This window comes from Ursus arctos, unplaced genomic scaffold (genome assembly GCF_023065955.2).
Source record: "Ursus arctos isolate Adak ecotype North America unplaced genomic scaffold, UrsArc2.0 scaffold_12, whole genome shotgun sequence".
NCBI lineage: Eukaryota > Metazoa > Chordata > Mammalia > Carnivora > Ursidae > Ursus > Ursus arctos.
This window is the reverse complement of record NW_026622786.1, coordinates 17380132-17402645: the sequence shown is the minus strand read 5'-3', so window position 1 is coordinate 17402645 and position 22514 is coordinate 17380132. Positions and strand designations below refer to the sequence as shown.

The following is a 22514-nucleotide window of genomic DNA, read 5'->3' as shown; positions in this document are numbered from 1 at the left end:
CTACTACTTGCTACTCCTGTGGCTTTGGGCAAGTTCCTCTGCAGAAAATGTTACCTTGGGTTCAACTGGATATAAAATCTGAGATCATCCAGTACATAGGCATTTAAGGAAAAAAACCTACAATCTGTGAATTGATCCACCTGCAAAACGGTTGAGGCAAGAGAGAGGTGGGTGTTGCTCCTGACCTTTGTGGTTCCAGAGTTAGGGCTCTTTATTACACTGCCCTAAAACTTCCGTGGGCAGAGCCTTGTGTATGCGGATATGTATTGTACATAAACACGTATGTGTAGAATGTATGTCTGGAGCACAAAATGTCCCCAATAAGCTGCACTGAGGAAAAGGCTTAGCACAGACTACTTATCAACTTGCACAAGTTTAATGCCACAAGGAGAAAGAATGCTCAGCTATATAACCAGGCAAAAGTGTTTGCAAGACAAAAGACAATAATGCAAGCCTAGGGCTCAACATACAGAGTCATCGTTGTCACAGAGTATCATTTTAATCCTGAGACTTCCTATCTTGAAGAATTCAGAAGAGTTCCTAATCCATTATTCCAAGTCTGTATGGTATGTAGAAAACCCGTTTGGTTGCTTTATGGTGTTCCTTCTAGTAGACCAAAGCCCTGTGAAACAGTTCAGTTTTTTTTTTTCCCCCTCAATCTGAAAGATGTTTAGGTCATGATAATTGCAAAATACAATTCAAACCCCTACCACAATTAAATAGGCCAGGAATAGTTTTGGCTTAGTAAACTACCTATGACCTCAGGTCTATTTTGTAATGTATGAAGCACTATTTCCAAGCTATCTAGTTTATAAATGCACCGACAGCAACAGCTTTAATTTAAAATGCCAGTGCTCGATATGTCAAAGCTCAAATATTCTGAGAGGGCGCTTTAATGCATATACATTATTAATGCACTATCAGAGAACAGATCCCTGAGTTGATTCTGACCAATGAGTCATTAGTCAGAGACTACATAAAGCAAATTTGGTGGATAATAATAGATGAGGAAATTTTGCTTCTGGTTGCTCTTGCTATCTGGGGGAAAAGAAACAAAGCATAGCACAGAAAGTCTGCAGTCTCAGGTTAGGAGATAGGAAAATGGGAGTTTAATAAAACATTGTTTTTATGCCTACTGGCCATTTGGGCAAGAAACTCTTTGGGGAAATGAATGGGAAAAGCCTGGTCTTGCACCATGGTGGAACCCCTATGCCATCACGAGCTGCATGGTCCAGGCAGGTCCTTAGTTCACTTATTTAAAAAAAAAGAGAGAGAGAGAGAGAGAGAGAGAGAGAGAGAGATAATTGCCCCCGTCGTAAGTTCCATGAAGATTTAATGAGACAAATATCAAAAGCATAGCACTGTACTTGGAAGACAATGTTAATGTCACCAAATTTTAATTCTTTCAAAGGATTGATGCCAGGAGAGACTGGAAGAAAAATAATTTCAAAGGGTTTTTGTTGTTTTACTATAACAAACTTTATAAAATAAGACAGTAATATTTTTATGAATTTTTAAATTTATAAAGCCCATTAATTTAGGGCATTTGTGACTTTTAGATTTTTTTTTTTCCCTTTCCTCAAAGGGCTAGCTGCTTTGTGCAGACTATGACATTGCAAATATAAAGATGCAGATAGGACTAAAACCACTGGCCCCTGGAATATTCTAATAACTTCTGAGGCAGATAATCTGAGCTCCCAATCTCAGTGTTTTCTTAGACAAAGACGTCTAGAAGAAAGTCTGCTATTCTAATAAGCAACAGACAGGTCAAACACATGCTTCTGATAACTGCTTCAAATTGGGCTCTCCCCAGGAGAAAAGAAGCTATTCAATGTTAGTCCAAAGTTCGTCCTGAAGGAGAAAAATGAGTGTTATTACCCTGTGTTCCTATCTCCAGTGACCTCTGTACTGTACATTCAGTGTTACCTCAGTACAAACATATGCATTTAAAATCATCTTAATCCACCCTGATAACTAGCCAGGACTTAGTCTCAGACCCTAAGGTTTTTCCTCCCCATTGCCCTTACCTATAAAAAGATAATTTAAAGTCTGAGACTGAAATCACATTATCTAGACAAGTGGAAAAAGAAAATACCATCAAATCAAATCAAAACTTTGCCTCGATTGCATTTAGCACAATTTTCTATAAGGTGACCAAAACTCTTGCTACAAATTAACTTATAAATTAAGACTTGACTTACTTTAAGGAAATTCTTTGAAGCCCAAAATCATCCTTACAAATTGCTAATATGCATGATGTTATTATTTGATCCCGTAAAAATATCCAATTCTTATCTAACAGCATCGCTACAAAATAAGTGAAAGTATTTAGGTTCTAAATCAAATTTTTATTCCGTGTGTGAATATACTACACAAAAATACCTCTTGCTTATAAAACAAACCGAAGGAAACTTTCATCTGTGGAGAACAACAGTAGGTATTCTTGCTATAAATGAGACAGCATGGGGTGAGGGAAAAAACTCTGGATTGAGATTCAAGATCAGTCTCTGCCACTTGTTAACTAAAAAAGCACACACAAAACACTTAATCTCTCCTCTATTTTTCATTTTTTTTTAAAGGCAATACCTCCTGGATACCTCACAACACTCCTTAATAATCAAATGAAGTACTTTCCAAAAATGTTTTGGAGACTAAAAAGCACTATATAAGAGTAAGGAATTATCCCTATATGCTACCAGACTCTAACTACTCTAACATGAAGGAATTAAAATCTGAAATCTTCCTTATAATACTCAGAATCAGAAAAAATGCTATGTATAATTCAATCAGAAGACCCCAAATTGCCCATAATACTGGACTGAAATGAAACATTCAATTTACCTATACCTTTATCTGATCCAGGATAGCATTCAACTAAACTAGTTAATGAAAGCATTTTTCCAAATTAAGTTTCTTTTTATTTAGGGGAAACAATGTTCAAAACACAAAGTTAGAGGAATAGCTACCTTCAAATATCTGAAGGGTTATCAATAGAGGAAAGAGACATGTTCTATTCGGGCCCAAGAAATTACATTAGGAAATTATACCTGAACAGACAGGTTTCAACTCATTGTAAGGAAGAGTTTTCTAAGGTCAAAGCTAAGCAAAGAACAAATGATTTCAAAGGTAGTGAGCTCCTCATCACAAGAGGCATTCAAGTGCAGACTACTGGTGGAAAGAAAGGTAGGAAAGGTTTGAACATTGAATGGTTGGAATAGAGGAACTTCAAACTCCTCTTCAAAGTGTCCATGAGTTTATAAAACAGTATGGCTTCTGAGGCTCTTGATAATTACGAGCAAGTATTCAGAGTATATGGAAGAAAAATCACCTAGAACAAATTAATTTTTCTAAATTACATATCAGTGGTATATGGCATTTTACCTAATTATTTAAAGCAACACAACATATACTTAACCTATAATGACTTTCTTTTTCTAAAAGAGCAAAAACTTGAGTTGCAGATGCCTTTCTTAGACTCCCCAGAAGGTCACTAACGTTCAAAATTTGCCTGGTAATATCACATGCACTGGAGTTTTCTATATTGAAATTGCCAATTCCATTCTCCTCACATCAAATATTGTGTGATACAAGCTTTCATTTACCTTACAATTCACCACTGCTTTACACGGACATCATAAAGCTGACTTGAAAATATGCCTTGTTAGAATGTAAAGTGCATGAGAGAGGAGAACTTGCCTTACTCATCATTTCAGCCATCCTGCCTAGACTAGCTCCTGGGCAGGTATGAGACGCTCAAGAAACACATGAACAAATAACCAAATACTATAATACTTAGTCTCATTCGGTAACTTTCAAGCATGACTTTCTTATCTTGGCAACTAGACAGCTATTGCTCACTCTAACGAAGAGGAAAAACCCAGTTTCTTCTATTGTTGCCACTGTAAGGACTGTCAGTCTTCAAACACAGCTTATTTTGTATTGTCAGCCCAAAGTAGTAATTCCTATGATCTAATAATTTCATATCAAAAAATATCCTAAAAGTAGTACATATGATCTTAACTATTAGGGTTAGACTTATAAATTAAAACTTGCTCACTATTATAGAATTCACCGTTCATGTCACTTTCTTCGAGGAAACCATACATATAGTTGACTGGATACAACGAACAGTTCGGAAACAAACTTACTCTTTGTGTTATTTACATTACCCAGACAAGCTGGCATCAGCACACTGACCACAACTGTCAGGTTAAACATTCCTGGTTCCGGTGACACTATTCACATGAGAAGAAGGAAAAAAAGAAAGGCACAACAAAGGGTCTGTTACAAAAGCCTGGGGAAACCGATACTAATTCAGCCTAACAATGTTACCTACATTCAGTTTTAACAGAATAATGCTTATTGGTTGATGGAAATTTTGATATCTATCCATTCTTCTTCCTGCCTAGGACTTCTTTTTTATAAGCATGCTCAGGAATGCCAGAAAAACGTCAAGCAAGTATTAAATATAATCAGAGAAAAAGGAGAGAGGTTGATCCCCACTAGGCAATAACAGAACAAGAATACTATTTAATATTTACTAATGCTTTGTCATGCATGAAATGCTTTTACATGTTTCTGGATCAAACAGGCAACTGAAAGACCCCATTTAACGACAGCTGTGGTTTTTCTGAGCACTGTCCCGTGTCCTACTTCCTTTTATTGCTGCCAGGAAACTGCGGTTTAGTTCCCTACACTGACTTAACTGCCAATTTTGAAAGGTTATAGATAATACATTAGATTCAGGGAGAGTTGAGCTGGCTTCAGCTTGGGAGATTAATGTGAATAGGTCGGTACCGTGAGACTCAGCACAGCCCAGGGGCAAGGGATCAAGTCAGCATGGATCTCATATCCATAAACAAGTTCTTCATATTAAAAAACTGGTAATGAAAGCCTTTTAAGGAGAAAGAATAAAAGGCTGTTTTTAAAGGAAATAATTTCTCCAAAAAAACCAAAGCTGCATGTGGGCAGACAGTACAGAGACGCTCTGTGGACCGGTACGTTGGCAGGACGCCTGTAAGGCTACCAGTTTCCAGTAGACACTGACACAGGCTTGGAACACCCAGAAAATGCCGAAGCGGGTGCCACAGAGTCAAAAGGTCACTCCCACATATGGCTCCTCCAGCAAGGCTCACCCTTGGGCCAACTCTTGACACCAGTGCAGTCTTCCTTTGCCCCTTCCAGTTTTCCTTGGTGTGCTCTCCAGAGAGGAAATTTCAGAATAAATAACAGGCACAAATGTCATGACTGCTGCAAAGAAAATGCCCCAAGAGCACGAAGAGCCATCACGGACTACAAAATTATCTTTGCTGATGCGGTTGACTATTAAGAAAAGCTTACTGTGTTGTTGCTATTGGCCTGGATTCATTGGGCCTCATAGTCTTTTCTAATAAACCATATAAAAAAGTTAATAAAACCAGATACCTGCATAGGTGCAGTCTGCTCTTTGGGCAGATATTTTTGATATTCACTTGGACAGTACAAAATAATGTCAAACACAGATCATACATCCAGGTATCTTTGCTTTGGTTTTGGTGGAATAGAGAGCATTCTGTAGCTAAATCATCATGATGGCCTAAACAGGAATTACTGCTACTAAAAAAATAAATTAATAAAATAAAATAAAATACCACATTACTACAAAAGGCCACAGGGTGGTTCCATTATAGCTGAGATCATTCAGTGGTAGCACATACTCACTATATTCCCTAGGCCTAAATCATCATCTTCGGTTTGTAACACAGGGGTCACTAACTGCAGCTCGTGAGCCAAATATGGCCCACCACCTGTTTTACGGGAACACACCACGCTTGTTCATTTATGTATTATCAATGGCTGTGTTATTACTGCAATGATAGAATTCAGTAATTGTGACAGACCATATGGTCCACACAGCCTAAAATATTTACTTTCTGGCCCCTTACAACAAAAGCAAATTGGCCCCTGTTCCAAGAGATGAAGTTTGTAGTCTCAAAAGCTACTTATATGTATATTTGAGAAGATCCAAACAGGCTTCCTAGTGAAGAAAATGAGCAAGAAGGGAAAAGAAGAGAAAGGAGAAATAATAGTACAGGTGGTAGCAGTAGTTTGGACTTGCTATGGAAGTCCAACTTAGCTTCAAGTAGGTGGGGAATCTCCGTCTAGGCACAGCATAAACAAAGCCAGTCTTTCCAAACGTGTACAACAGAATGTCAAATTTGCAGCCAAAACTTGAACAGTATTATTATAAACATGGATCACTCACCAACCAATAGCAAAGAGCATCTCCACTTGAGACACTCAGCAGATTTCTTTACCTTGAATTGATGTAACATAACAAGCTTTACTTCTCTAAATCCCAAGATGGCTCGGGTAGGTGTGCTCTCTCTGGCCTGACTCGTCAGGCCCCATAGAAGCAGCAGTGAGTCCAGGCATACTGGTCCACTGCAGGGAGCAGCAGACAGTGAGGAAGGTCATAGTCATACTGAGGATGTCAAGGAGACCAGTGAAATGGCAGAGGGAACAGGTGCATGAAATGAGCCTCTCTTATGCCACCCATCAGTATCACAAAATCTAGGTCAGGACTGTGTTTCTTCTGGGTCAGGAGTTGGGATAGAGAAAGGTGAGGAAGTAAGTGGGCTTTGAGCACCTCAGACCCTGGAACTGGAGTTTGGGCCAAGTTCTGCCCACATCTCCCAGAGGCAAGGAGGCCCAGGTAGCATGTGAATTGCATATTGTTCTGCAGTTTTCAGCAAAACAAACAAAAAACAAAAACAACAAAAAAACAAAAAACAAAGCCTATAGATTTAGGTCAGCATTATGTGAGATAGTCTAGGTTATGTAGAAATTAACCCGTATCTTGGTTGGTTCTATAAGTTCCATTCAAGCATTAAGTCAGTCTGCCAAAAAGAAACATATATGGATGGACAGAAAGAAACATAACCTGGAAGCATCAGGTTGGGTGGCTACAAAAATGCCTTCAAGAAATTGCAATCTCATTTTTGAAGGTTAATTTAAGGAAAAAATAATTATATGTAACATCACCTTGCAGAACTTCAAAAAATCTAATGCTGCTAGTGGCGAATGTATGTTTTTCAGTGTCTCCTGCCTAAGGATCCAAATTATAAAGCCTCCTTATCATGCTAGAAAAAGTTTCTTTCCGTCAAGGGCTGTTAGGATATTTTGTTCACAAATTATCAGAAAACTTGAGTAAAATTTCAGCTTTACAATAAAAATAGGATTTTCCACTATGTGCCAGGAGCTGTGCTGAGGACTCCTCACGCATGTGAACAACATGGACAAGTGCTCACTGTCGCAGGTTTTTAGTCCAGGGGAGAAACAGCCATGAAATGGACAGCCATATTCAATGGTGACTCCATTGACCGAAGGGCCCAGGCAGTTTGGCCTTGGCCCCTGAAAACTACACATACAGAAACCAAAATAACCAAAAAGCAATTGCATTCTCTCTTTAATATTTCGAAGGAATATAATTCAAAATCCACAGATACGTACTTCAAAAGGTGCTTTTCCCCTTTCCAAATTCCTCACAAACCCCACAGCTATTCCAGAGCCTCGTTCACACCAAAACCCCAAATTTTCTTCCCATTTCCAGAACCATGAAGCTGTCTTTTTTCCTTTCTCCCAGCATTAGCCATGCGGTTCAATTCAGCGGCTCTCTAAGCAGGAAGGAATCCCTATTCTTTAGGAAGAGAAAAGACAGGTGAAATTGGGCAGGCACCTAACAGGTTTTCTTTAACAAGCAGGGGGCGGAGGAGTGGAGCGAAGGCTATGAATACTACCCTTGGGTAATTTTGCCATATAATCACAATTGTGAGAGAACACTGGGGAGGTAAGGTTACTAATTTAGCATAATGGTCAAGAAACTCTCTCACAAAGTGACGTTTTAAGCCAAGATGTGTAGGATAAAGAACAGGAGGGAAGACCATTCTGGGTAGGGAAGGCTCCAGGGCAGTTGCCTGAGGCCTGTACATTCTCCAGGGAACTGAAACCCACCCAATCTAACCGCGGTGAAATGAGCACAGGTAAAACTGATATGTAACTGGAAAGACGGGCAGGATAAAATCAGGGATGGCCTTTAGGTCCTGGCAAGAATTTTGAGATCATACCAAGGGCAATAAATAGCCAACGAAGGGTTTTGAGTAGGGCAGCCCACAACTGGATCAACCTGGATGCTTCCTGAAGAGAGGACTGGTAAGGAGCGGGCAAGGAAGACAGAAGCTAATTAGAGATGTGAAAGGCTTAAGCCAGGGAGGGGAACACGAAGATTAGAAGCAGGGGGTCAGATTCAGCCTGCAGAGATTGGGGAGAAATTGACCGGAGGTGGAGGGAGAAAGGCACGTCTTGGTATTCCTTCTGTTTACACTTGAGCAAATGGGACTGGGAAGAAGATATTATTTGGCTAGAAATATCCAAGAGAAAAATTTAATCCATTATATATTAACTAAAATTATATTTATAAATTACACTATTTAAATTCAATTGCAATAGCTCCCTCATTGTTATACACCCAGAGCTTCCAATAATATCTGGCAAGAAGGCAAGCGCTCAGTAAGTACTTGTAGAATGAATGTAATTTCCTCCGGTAATTATCTCTCTGGCATTCAAAATATCTTAGCAATATCTTTATATTAAAACAAATTTTATGTTTTTTAAATTATGTTTGATAAAATATAATTTCATATTTAAAATGTGAACATACCCATTGCTTTTATAAGACAAACTAAAGAAGGTAAATTTCAAGAAACGATTCTTATCTAGTAGACCCCGAGTGTGAGAAAATGCTTTGAAACATTGTTCTGTTTGACCTCGGATTAATTTTTTCTTTTTAATTCTGTGACATGTGTGCTTTTTATGGTGAGTGACCTCAAATTCCTTCTGGAAGTAAATGGGGAATAAATTAGAAACACTGTGACTCAGATCAAATGCGATTTGTGGAGTTTAATGGCTAGATTACTGCCCCCCCCCCCCCAGCCTACCCTAGATGGAGAGCACTCCTTTTCAAGGGGTTCGTCCTGGGAAATGAAGCTTAGGGGCTGCCCTTCCAGATGTCCAACGAGACAATGCCGCCTGGTGCGAGTGTCTCTGTGGCTCTATAATTTCCATATCCCCTTCTCCTACTCTTCTCCCCACAGCCACAGTCTTAGCATTTAACAATTAGCAACAAATTGCTAATTTAGCAATTAGCCCTAAGTATCCTGGGCTAATCTTTGAGCACATGTGAATACGTTCTTCTTCCTCTTAGGAAAACCATTTAGTACTATGCATATGGTACACAGCGAAGGATCTTAGATAGTGGGAATAATGGTAATGCATCTTTCAAGGGGCTTTCTTTATTCAAGGGATTAATATCAATTGTTAGAATTTCAAGAATTGGGTCAAGTCAGTCAGAATAAATTCCAGGCAAGGGAACCTTTCAGTTCCCTTAGTAAACACTATGGAGGCTGGTTCAGAAACTCACTTCCTACCATTTGCAATGCTCCCCCCACCCATTTTACTTTTTCTTTCTCCCTCTCCTTCTTTGAAAAGACTTCTTATTCTATCATTCAATTTTTTTATTTCATATTTTATCCAACTTTGACCTATTTCTGGAACATTTAAAGAAACTCCCTGATCCTCTAGGTCCTAGTTAAGTGGGGGGAAGGGGGGTGGACGGGGACAGAAAAAGGAAACCTGACTCTAGTTTTAGATAATAGGATTTGAGTCCAGTTGCTTATTTTAGCAACTTCAGGGGTAAGGAAATTGCTGTGAACTGAGATCCTGAACTCTACTGTAAATGATACATCATTGAAGTTGTACAAATTTGCTGAAACACACCTGTGATCACTAGTTTCCTGAGCTATAAAAGGGGTATGACAATGTTTATCAATTTAAATCTAACAGGAGAATTCATAAAAACACGCTGGGTATAAGGAATTGGGGGAAAACATACCCAGAAGTTTCCTGACAATATTTTCAACATTGCTATAGACACCCACATCCACATTCTCCTGTATCATTATGAAAATTAGCTTAAGCAAATAGAAATATTTGCCATCTTATTTCACAGAAAACTAAATGGAACTGTGAGAGATAGTGACAAAAGCCCTTTTGGAAATAAGAATAAGCAATGTATATACATCAGTCTCTTTAAATATATTCTTCAGAGCAGGGCACCCCAGAACTATGGTTCCCAACCTTATTTGGTTCTGTAACTGTTCCAACAACCTCAAGAGCGATCCGTCCTGCTACCACTTCCTCTCGCAGGAGAAAAAGAAAAAAACATTCTTCTCCCTGCCCTATCCAAGTGGGTCACTGCTGCTTTTCTCTTTGTTCAGCCTTTCTTACGGAGGTTTGCCAAGTTCTGATGTGGTTCTCTGCGTATTCTAAATGCTGGAAGTGGTTACAGCCAAAGAGGGTCAGAGAACACAGCTACTGAGCAGGGATGGGATGTGTCTGGGAAAGACACAGGCTGCGATTTAGGTCACCTCTGGGGAGATGATTTGCGTTTACTGGATACTTACTGTTTATTGGTATTCATGCTTTTCTATGGTCTTTTTTAATGTTCTAAATTAAAAGCAGTATTTTAAACCTCTTAAAGGTGATTTGCAATTTTTTTAAAAATAAAAATGATCCAATCATCCTATAAACAGCAGAACTGCCATCTTCTGTAAATAGAACTGGCAAGCATCTCATCAGTCTTAAAATATCACCTCCCTTGATTTCCCACCACCCTCCCACCGATGCCTCCCTTTCCTTCCCTGAGTTACTTAAAGCAACACTCCAGAATGCTCTAGGAGGACCTAGATGTCCCATGTTAATGCTAAAGAGACTGGCAGAAGCCGGCTTGAGGGGGTACCCAAGGCTTATTGTTTTCCATGGGCCATCATGAATGCTGCCAGATTTCTTAGCTTTCTTTTATTCTCCATGGCTTAGAGAAGAAGAGTACTAGAACTTTAGATAATGGATAAAATAGCAAAATTTGAACCATAGGTAATGTCCTAAGCTTTAGGACTTAACCTAGATTATTCTATTTTCCTGAGCATAAGACAAGCAAGAGCTGCTTACAGAGCTGGAAGCAGGGCTTTCCTGCATAATGAGCTTCAAAAAAGAGGGGAAGAAATAAAATAATGAAATATTCTGATGCTTGAGTAAAATCCTAACTAATTTTACTTTGCCATAATTGGCATCATCCCTGCTTATAGAAGCCCTCAACTTCGACTTTGAGCAATTCTCAAAAAAGGTACTTCCACCCTCTCACCATCTGCATGGGCAGTCAATGGAATTCTGAAATACAAACAGCCACTTGGAGGTTTAATTATATTGGTGAGGTGCCTGGAAAACGCTCGATTAAAAATGCCCGTTTCCCTGGGTGTGGTACAGCCATCTTTCTTGTGGTGGGACAATTGAGATCCATGCATACTCCTATAGGGATATAGCGATCAAGCAGTGGCCTACAACTACAGAGTTCTCCTTTTTTCCATAAAAGAACCTTGATTCTCAGCGAGGCACAATCCTGCCTGGAATAAAGATTATATTTCCTAGGCTCCCTTGACAGATGTGGCCACATGGCTAAGTTCTGGTAAGTGTTATGTAACAGAAGTTTGCGACATATCTGCAAGAGATCCTTTAGAGTAAGGGGTCACCTTCTGTTGCCTAGAATGTAGATTTTATAACTGGAGCTCCAGCAGCTACCTTGGACAACAAAATGAGCAACCCTGAGTACCGAAGCCAAGTGCGGATAATGGAGAGCAGAAGACCTGAGCCACCAGACCACCCCTCGTCTACCCACCCCAGATTTGTTTTTTACACAAACGGGATAAAAGCATCCATCTTGTCAAATCTCTTATATCCAGTGTTAAGTTGTTTGATTCATGGCAACCGAACAAAATGTTAATTGGCATGCCTATTTACAGCCCAAGGAGCCTGCCCGCTCTGGACAAGAAATTTAACTTCCCTCCTCTGCAGAATTTTCTTCACTCATCTAAAGATTATATAGCCAAAGAGAACCCATAAGAAAATAGTAGTCTAGCATCATTCCCACAAGAGCAAAGGCTTGAGATCAGCTCTGCCTTTGCCCATTGTCACCAACTCCCGGGTAGACAAGTCGACCACCTGAAACTTCATTAAAACAGCACACTCAGTTTATGAGGTAGCCCACCATCCATGAGAGACTGGGCAGAGGCCACCAGCTTCATCATTCAGGGATCTACAGTATAGCCATGGCAACGTGCACCCAAACTACTAACCTCTTCTGCTTCACCACTGTAATCAATACCAGTACATTATAAACACCATAATGGTACACTGGGATGGCGCCTCCTGGTTTTACAAGTCCTCATGGGTGTAATAAGATCCTAAATATAAAACACTATTAATGACAGTGCTAACAATAGATCTCACTTATTGTTCAACATCGTATGACTGCTGGTGTACTATTCGGCTAGCACTCTGCCTGAAACACATTATCTGATATCCAAAATATTATTATCCTTATTCGACAGAGGAGGAAACCAAGGCTCTGAGAGAGAACGAATTTAGTTAGGACTATGCAGCCAACTCACGTCAGTGGTTACTGCTGAATCCAGAACTGTCCTATGAGCTTAAAAATATTTTAGCAGCACAATCATTTCTCTCAAAATGTTAGATAAAATAATCTCAAGAAAATCGGTTTCTCTCACTTCAGAACTACAATAAAACATTCTAATCTTAACCCCATATTAACATGAGCCTTTCTTAAAACAAAGCAAAAGAACAAAAAGCCTGATAGAGTTTGTCCACAAATGGTCAACAGTGCTAGAATACAAATGAAGCAAATCCCAAAAGTGGTTTTTTTCCCTTGAATTTCACTTTTTGCTAAAAGTTTCAATTTCAAGGTGACCTATGTTTTCCTAACAAGGGTCGCTATGCACCTTTTAATCTCAAAACATCAAAACTAAAAAGAAACCCCTATAATAACATGTTCCTGTGTAATTACATCTCTTTACGCCATTCCTTTTCAAACAGGTCTGACTTATTTCCCACCTCCTTCTTGAGCTTCCACTTTTATAAAAGGAAAGAACACAGAAAGAAATCAAGCTTAAAACATTCACTGAACACATCAAGCAATGTATCTAGGACTCAAACAATAAATGAGTTAAAAAACAAATGAGGGGAAGAAATGAATCTTTCTTTTAAAAATAAGATACGTGCAAGTATGAATGTGTGCGTTTGCGAGCTATTTCTAGTTTAAAGATCTTTATAAAATACGGTAATTATATCAAAAGTTTATCATTAGAATAGTTAATATTTTCATGGGCTGCAGAAAGCTGAAGAATTACAATATGCCCATGAGAAGAAAGTCAAACAGAAGGTCAGAGCTCCCTCTTTCTTCTTCTTGAAGAAATTTGCCAAAGCCTCTCTCCTAGGAGACCGAAGTGATCAGGCAGACAGCCGGTAGCACTCACGCTCAAAGTGTTACCGCAGTCTCCGTATACACGCTACAAGGACTGCAGTACATTTATGGACAGTTCATTATTCACAAGAGATGTAAGTAGCAGAAAAAGCACTTTTAAAAGTAGAAATACTCACAAAGCCATCTCAAACTGTTCCAGCCATTTTTTCTTTAAATCTTTCGTTTTGCAATAAAATTCTAACCCATTTTGTCCTTGGGTATGGATGAGGTAGAAGCCGTAAGACCACTGTTGAAATTAATATTCCTCAGGTTAATATGTATCATTCAGTTATAACATCACACTTGCAAATGCACTAAACCACCACCATAATCATCCACAAACCGCTCGTAACATTATCAACATACAAACCGTGAACAACCAGATTTTGGTAGTCGACTTTATATCTATAACAGTTTTCATGCCAAATGCGTTATACTTGACCATTAAGGCATTAGAGTGATCATTATCAGTTGTGGCATGTCCAATTATTTCTCACAGAGCCTTGCTCCTAATCAACGTCTAGAAAGAAAAATCGCCGGCATCGATAAGCCCTCTCATATTAATGCATTAACATACTTTCCTTGAATAGTCAAACTTATGAGTAAATTACAGTAATTTTCAAAAATTCACCTTTTTATTTTCTTTATCAGTTGTAGGATTGTTGGCTATTTTGTACTGCTGAAGGTCTATTATTTCCTTCATTTCATAGTTATCACCTTTCCTTTTACATACAATCACTGCCAAATCAAATAAGAAGATATGCCTGAGAGAGAGAGAGAGAGAGAGAGAGAGAGATTTAAAATGATTTGGAAGCATGTATGTTAACTTTTCCTTGGTAAAATTTAATTAAACCAACCAACCATTGTTTCTTTGAGTTAAAGACAAATGCAATATTGCATATGGAAAAGAATGAACGGTGCATACCCTGGCACTACCCTGTATGGAGTGAACGGCCTTACTCTACCTTAGTTTCATTTTTTTAAATATGCAAAATTATAGTTAGAATATGCACATTACAGAGTTGCTGTGAGCAACAACTGAGATAGACCACAGAGTGTCCAGGAGCAATTTTTTTTTTCCAGTTTAAAAGCTAGACATTTACAGAATACTAATGGCAACAGCAGCAGTTAACTTGTGAGGTTTCTAGGAGTCGGCCAGAAGGTGTTGAGAAGTGTCCGTCCCTTTCACAAAGATGACTCGCTTCATTTAAATCCCCAGGACCATCTGCTGAGGTATTATTTTCATCTCCATTTTAGTGGGGAGGAAACTGAGGATTAGAGAAGTTAAATAATTTGCTCAAGGTCACACAGCTAGTGAGGTGTGGAGCAGGATTCACACCCAGATCTAATTGTGGAGCCTGCACTTTTACCCTCTATGTTGCTCCTCATGACTTTATGGACCACCTGAAACACAAATGGAGCAGCATATGAGCAAAATGTAAACTAGGAAAATTATGGTTAAATGTATGTGTTCATATTGCTCTCAACTTTTAAAAACAGTGTAATTGGGGGAGAAAAACTAACCTTGTAATCCCATCATCCAGTACCAATATTTTTATCTTTTCGGAAATTCTCAGGAACATGTATATATTTTTAAATAATGATAATGACAATGATACACTCATATAGCTCTAAAACTTGCAGCTATTTTCCTGGAGAGGCTGAAAAGGATAGGTGTCTCCTGTAGAGCCTGGATATCAAGTTGGAAGCAAGAGCTGACACTGCCCCCTGCTGTCTGACTTTCTCGCTCCAAAGTTTCCAGAAAATGACCATTTTAACCAAATCGATCAGTTTAGCAATTTTATGTATATAATTTGGAATAGCAGGCCAAGCTCACTAACCTGAACTTCCCTCAAGAAAATATCACGAAATGGTCCCCACTTAGACTTCCTTCTTAGGGCATTTTGTATTTTTAGTTGTTTTCAAATGCATACCAAAGAGAGAAATCAAACAACTGTGTTGTCTATTACTTTATCTCTACTCTCATTTCAGTGTTTCCCTTTGAGACTCAGCTGACATTCTACATTTGTCATATCCCTCTTAAGAACTTAGACAAATCAACAGATACCAAAACAAAGAGGAAAAGACCTAACATATCTATGAGAAAATTGTAGAAAATCATAGGTTGTTCTGTCCCCTTGTTTCTCTTCCTCCGTTTCCCTCCTTTGTTCTAGACTTGTTCTCTCAATCTTCTGATACTAACCACTTATTCTGAAAATACGTACTGCTTCTCTTTTCTCACCTTTCTTGTTTCGTATGCTTGTCTAGAGTAGTTATTCGAATTTCACCATCTCCCTGAGGTCGTCCAAAAAGCAAAACTGGTTGGTTCTAAAATATAAAATTTACATGTCTCAGTTTTTCATAATCATGTAAAAACAAACGAATATTAGTGAGGGTATTTGCTAGGGACAGCTACCTTATTATACTACAAGTTTTATCATTTTACATTTTTTAGCACATTTAGTCTAAAAAGCTCAGGTCTATATGATACACTTTCAAAAACAGTCTGTCCTTGGACAGCCTACGAGGTATACGGAGGACATTAATTAATTTTACTTATAACCTTAATAGGGAAGTTAGCTACCAAAAGCAAGAATTAACTGGAAGAATTCAAATAACAACAAAGTTACAGCAACTAATACTTATCGAGCACCCACTGTGTGCCAGACATGGTAGTAGGTTTGGGCAAAATTTCCCCCTGCCCAGGGCTGGGGAATAGTATTCACAGAAGTAAATAATTACAAATATGTAATTGCCATGAAGAAAGAGCATAGGAAACATGCATTGCCGGGGGCTTAATTTGTTCTAGGAAGTCAAGGATAGCTTCCTCGAGCTAAGATCTCAAGAATGAAAAGTATGACTTGATGATTAAACGTAATGAACCATTTCCCCTGAGGCAGACAATAAGAGAATTAAGTATTTATGAACACCTACTGTACAAGGTGCTAAGGGGAAAAGGAATTGACTGAAAATTATCACTAACATCTAGGAGGTTACATTCTAATAAAGGACGCAGATAAGTAACTAATTAGCTGTACTGCAAGAAAGTATAAAAATAGACATTCCCTCTCAAAGTCCCCATGATGTATTTTGCAGAAATAGAAAACTCCATCCTAAAATTCATATGGAATCTCAAAGGACCCTTAACAGGCAAAACAATCTTGAAAAATAACAAAGTTGGGGTCTTAGTCTTCCTGATTTCAAACCTTATGACAAAACTATGGTAATGAAAACAGTGTGGCATTTGCACAAAGACAGACTTCTAGACCAACGGAACAGAACCCCTGGAAACAGGCCCTCATATATATGGTCAAAGGATTTTTGAAAACAGGACCAAGATCATTCAATGGGGAAAGGAGAGCCTTTTCAACAAATGATTCTGGGGAAACTGGATATGCACACGCAAAAGAATGAAGTTGGACCCTTACCTCATACAGCACACCACATTGATCGAAGGACTAAAAATATAAAACTCTTAAATGAAAACACAGGGGGAAAGTTTTATGACATTGGATTCCGCAATGATTTCTTAGATATACCACCAAAAGCATTGTCAACAAAAGGCCAGTAAGTTGAAATTCATCCAAATTAAAAATTTTATGCAAGGATACTATCAACAGAGTGAAAAGGCAACCTACAGAATGGCAGAGAATACCTGCAAACAAAATGTGTGACAAGAATTGATATCTAGAATATATAAATAACTCCTAATAACTCAACAACAACAAAATACAAGCAGTCCTGATTCAAAAATAGGCAAAGGACTTGAATAGACATTTCTCCAGAAAGATATACAACTGGCCAAAAGGCATATGAAAAGATATTCAATATCCCCAATCATTAGGGAAAGACAAAGTCAAAACCATAATAAGATACTACTTTGTATCCATTTGGATAGATATTTTTTTAAAAAAGAAAAAAGAAGAAAGGAAAAGAACAAGTGTTAGTGAGGATGTGGAGATGTTGAACTCCTGTGTATTGCTGGTGGGAATGTAAAATCGGGCAGTCACTGTGGAAGACAATATGGCTAGTCCTCAAAAAATTAAACCCAGAATTACTACACAATCCAGCCATTCCACTTCTGGGTATATAACCAAAAGAAGTGAAAGCAGGGACTCGAGCATGTATTCGTACACCCATGTTCATAGCAGCATTATTCACAAAGCCAAAAGGGGGAAGAAATCCAAGTGTCCATAGACAGATGAATGGATAATCAAAATGTGGGCTATATAAAATCAATGTTATATTTTCAAGCCTTAAAAAGGAAATTCTTTTAAAAAAATGAAATTCTGATACATGCTACAACAAGGATGAATGCTGAAGACATTATACTAGATAAAATATGCCAGTTACAGAAGGACAAATATTACATGATTCCTTTTATATAAGGTAACTAGAGTAGTCAAGTTCACAAAGACAAAGTAAAATGGGGGTTGCCAGGGGCTGGGAGAAGGGAGAATGGACAGTTAGTGTTTAGTGAGCACAGAGCTTCAGTTTTACAAGATGAAGAGGGTTCTGGAGATGGACAGTGGTGATGGCTGCCTAAAAACATGAACGTATTTAATGTCACAAAATTGTATGTTTAAAAATGATAAATGTCATATGTATTTCACACACACACACACACACACACACTCCTAAACAGCTGTCCAGGCAATGTGCTATGGAATTACAAAGAGAAAGTAATAATGGGAGATCAGGGAAAGAATTATTTTAGGTTGGATCTTGAAGGAGTTTGATAGGAAATGACGAGAAGACATCCTAGGCTTTGACAATATTATCATCAAAGGCAGACTGATAAAAATGTACGGCAAATTAGAGACCTTACAACACCGCAGGAGAGCCACAAGTAAAGTATCTGGGCAGGTACTAGCTGGGTGAGTTCAGCAAAGCAGTTTAAGCCCAAATCACTGAGGGCTTTAAATGTCACGCTAAGGAATGCTGACTGAATCCTGAAGGCAACAGCAAACGCTGACAAGGTTGGGAAACAGAACGAATGGAGAAGTCCGCCCTCTGGAAACGCAACTATGTGAAGGAATGGCGGGAGGCTTCTGTGACTGGAAAGGTGGCAGATGAGGTCCTGAAAGGGGGACATGACTGTACATGTGAAAAGATGCTTCAGAGAAAGCGGCAATAAAATTGTTCCACCAAGAAAAGTGTCTTTCCTTCACATGTGTATCTCTATTTTCACTGCCCACAGCTCCATCCAGGCCTCCACCAACTCTTTCTTGAAACCAGCTCAACAACGTGCTGACCGGGCTGCCTGCTGGAATGCCTGCTAGAAGAGTTTTCTTGAAATGTGAATCAGAATGAAACTCTCCCGGGAGAAGCCTTTACTAGCTTCCCGTTGTAATCACAGTAAAACCCAGGTCAATGCCCTGGCCTATAAGGCGGGGGGGTCATAGTCCCCCCACCCACCTGTCTCCCACCTCCGAGACTCACACAGCCACTCCTGCCTTTCAACCTCTTGAACACCCCAGACTCTGGCCCGTCTCTGGGCATTTCAGTTGCTGTGGCTTCTGTCTGGAAGCCTCTCCCCAGATCTCTGCACTAACGGCTTCTTCTTATGCTTCAGGTTCAAGAGGAGCATGACTCAGAAGGACTATTTCTAACCATCTCATCCAAACGAGGACTCTCTCATTACCCTCTGCTGCCCCACCCTGTTCACAGCATGAATCTCAGTAGAGCCTTTTAAACTCTCTTCTTACTGCCCCTTCAACCGCGAGACCATGCTGTTCATAGTTACACCCCTGGCCCCAAGCAAATGTCCCGCACACAGTCGTCACCCAGTAACCATAGAGAAAACGAATACGTTAACAGGAATCAGCCAGGAGTATGTATGGGGTAAGGGAAAGAAAGAAAGAAAATGAACTCCAACGTTTAGAATTTATACAGCCAGACGAAGAGGCATCGTGTGATTAAAGAGAGAGGGACAAGCAAAGGCAGAAAGTCCTTGGACAATGGCACGCGTGTCACAGGCGCCACGAGACATCCATGTGAGTGATGTCAAACAAGAGTCAGGAAAAAACCTACAACAACAGGAACTTCAACGTAAACTATCTTTTCTTCAAAAACAACTTGTAGAATGTCCTCTGATTTGTGGGTTAGGGAAGCTGGAGAGAAGGATAATTACATACCAGATTTTCTATAGAGAGCTGAAACTGTTTAATTTCACGAAGGGTCTCATTATCTCTTTTCACTTCATTCACATATTGTGCCAAGTCCTAAAGAATAAAGAGAAGGGCACAAAAAGAAGTCATGATAAGACTGGAGAAGAGACGAAAACTGTTTGAAAGAAAACACATCATTAATTTCATTAGCGGTAGAAGTAATCACCATAACTTTTCAATGACAATAAAATGAACGTCCAATCCATCAAAGCTGCAGCTCAAAAGCAATTTTAAAATGTCTGGAGTACAGCTGGGAAGACTAAAGAGTTGTCATTTACCACTGAGAAGAGCAAAGATAAAAAACAAAAACAAACAAAATCTGCCACCGTGCAGAACAAAAGGAAACTAGGTCAGGAGAATGCAAATTCCAAGCACGTTGTAACTGACCTTGAGAGAATCACATTCTTCCACGGGTTACAATAAGGTCAATAACGCAATAATGAAGGATTAGCTGGGAGAAAAAAGTAACTAAAAGTTAGACAATGAGTCCAGCAGGACTGTGTTCTGCAACCAGTTAGAGTCTTAGTTCCTGGGAGCTCAGTCAAGGCAGCCAGTTCAATTCTGAAGAGTTAATGAAGGAGAAGCAAAGAGGAGGAGAAAAACCTCAGAGCACTAAGAATTAAAAGCGAACAAACAATGCTGGACACATTTCTCCATGTGCCTTCTTCACCTACTTTAAAATGTCTTTTCTCATATTTGAGGAAACATTAGCTAATCTTTCCATACTGTAAGTAGCTATTTTTATCATATGTGCTCTAGATTTCCCTGTTTTCTGGGTTTTCTTTTTTTCCTCTACCCTCTTAAATTCATCTGCAACAGTAGGAGCAGAACTCGGACAAAAAGCAGTTCCTAACTTTGTTCTAAATGAAAGTCTGACTTTTCATAGGATGTATCTATAAATGATTTCTTTAAAAATTGGAAACTTGGTATGACTTCTGAAAAGAGTAACACATAATTGTGTGATGGTTCCTATCAGGATACTAAATAAAACCAGCTAAACAGCAGGGCCAACACTGACCCTGGCCCAGGGACACAGAGAAGCCATTAGCCTCGTTCTGAGTCGAGTCACACTGGCATTTTCTTTTGAGAGTATTTGCTTATAAGTTAGGGGCAAATATTTCTCTCAAAGTCAACGTGCAGCACAACAGAGAAATTGGGGTATTACAGATTGCCCAATATGTTTAAAAGTCTGCCTTTATCTACTTGTAGCTCTTGATTTTCAGATTTACCTAAAAATAGAAACCCAAACTGAAATCCACGTGTGCTAATGCACACCACCCACGAAGGTGAACCTGGCAGATATTATCTAACCGGGGGAAAATAAGTCACACCAGTGTTCTGAAGTCACCAGCTGACCTGCTGCTTACCCAAGCCAACAGTTTTCTATTAGTAACCACAAAAAAGAATGTGAAATAAAACCATGATATTAAATTATTCCCGGTGGTTGTAAGAGTTGTCATACTTTCATAAATAACAAAAGCTATTTCAATACATCTCTTGGTTTTATGTATCTCTAACAATTAAATCCATGCAAGGACATCCATTCCAGTTAAAAATACCCTGTTCTCTGGGGTGCCTGGGTGGCTCAGTCAATTAAGCGGCTGCCTTCGGTTAGGGTTGTGATCTCAGGGTCCTGGGATCGAGACCCACATCGGGCTCCCCGCTTAGCGGGGAGCCTGCTTCTCCCTCTCTCTCTGCCACTCCCCCTGCTTATGCTCTCTCCTCGATCTCTCTAATAAATAAAGAGAATCTTAAAAAAAAAAAAATCCAGTTTTCTGGGGTGCCTGGGTGGCTCTGTCAGCTAAGTGTCCGACTCTTGATTTTGGCTCAGGTCACGATCTCAGGGTTGTGAGATCAACCCCGCATTGGGGTCCACCGGGCTCCATGCTCAGCTCAGGACTCTGCTTGAAGATTCTCTCCCTCTGCCCTCCCCCAACTCGCATGCGCTCACTCCCTTTAAAATAAATAAATAAATCTTTAAAAAAATATCCAACTCTCCCCACCAAATACAAAACTATACAAATACTTATATATTATAATATATCAGCATATCATACATATGCATTAGCAGTTTGTATTCTATTGTTTTTAGGCATGAATAAAAAATACAGAGAAGTTAATGGTACATTTGCCTTACCTTCATTGCATCAAGAGCCAGTTTCAGATTTGCCTTCTCCATAGGATCAGTGGTATGTTTGACCAATTCCTATTTGGAAGATACAGTTCAGTACTACTTTCATCAATTAAAACCAAAGTATAAGAAACATTTTTTTTAAATAAGCCATTTTTATCACTATTTGCACCATAATGTAATAAATCTGATTCAACTTAACTAGGTTTTATTTTCATAAAAAAAAATCTCAAACTGTAAGAAGAGCAACTAGAGACCAAAAGAACATGAGACAATGGTTGGAAACACTTTCTTTTCAAAGATGAATCTGAGCTCTCTCCCCGCCATTAAACTGACATCCTTCCCAAATGTCATGAAAGATCCCTCACTGCCAACTGATTCTGATGACTACTCCTCTCCCTTGGCTTCACGGACGATAGGATCTTTTGTTTCTTGCTATTGTTGTTGTTGGTTAGTCCATCTTAAATTTCTGCCGATTCACCAGTGTTTCATACTTCCTTCTTTATCTGCACCTTCGAAAGTTACCATTCCCTAGATTTTCACCTTAGTCTTCTGTTATTCTTACTGTACATACGCTACAAATTCTATCACGATCATCTCCACGACGTCAATTCTCACCTACTAAGACAATCACTCTCAAAGGAATGTGCTCTAACCCAGAGCTCATGCCTGAGTTCCAGACTCTTCTGTCCAACTAAACAGTTCTACCTGGGTATCTCACAGGCCCCTCTAACCCAACAATTCCGAACTTAAGGCACGTTAACCAGGAACCAGAGTAGGGTTGTAGGTGATGTTTTATTGAATG

At 39.1% G+C, this 22514-nt stretch overlaps 1 protein-coding gene across 2 annotated transcripts in view; it reads right to left on the bottom strand.

Annotated features, from left to right (window-relative positions):
- The window catches only part of VAV3 (vav guanine nucleotide exchange factor 3), a 340276-nt gene that overhangs the window by 143383 nt on the left and 174379 nt on the right, over positions 1–22514 (bottom strand). For both annotated transcript variants that reach the window (XM_057310419.1, XM_026484676.4), the window contains exons 11-15: positions 21716–21784; positions 19546–19632; positions 15651–15736; positions 14040–14172; positions 13546–13655 (exon numbers count right to left, since the gene is read on the bottom strand). In XM_057310419.1, coding sequence (XP_057166402.1) covers positions 13546–13655; positions 14040–14172; positions 15651–15736; positions 19546–19632; positions 21716–21784 — 485 coding nt within the window. The remainder of the gene's footprint in view (positions 1–13545; positions 13656–14039; positions 14173–15650; positions 15737–19545; positions 19633–21715; positions 21785–22514) is intronic.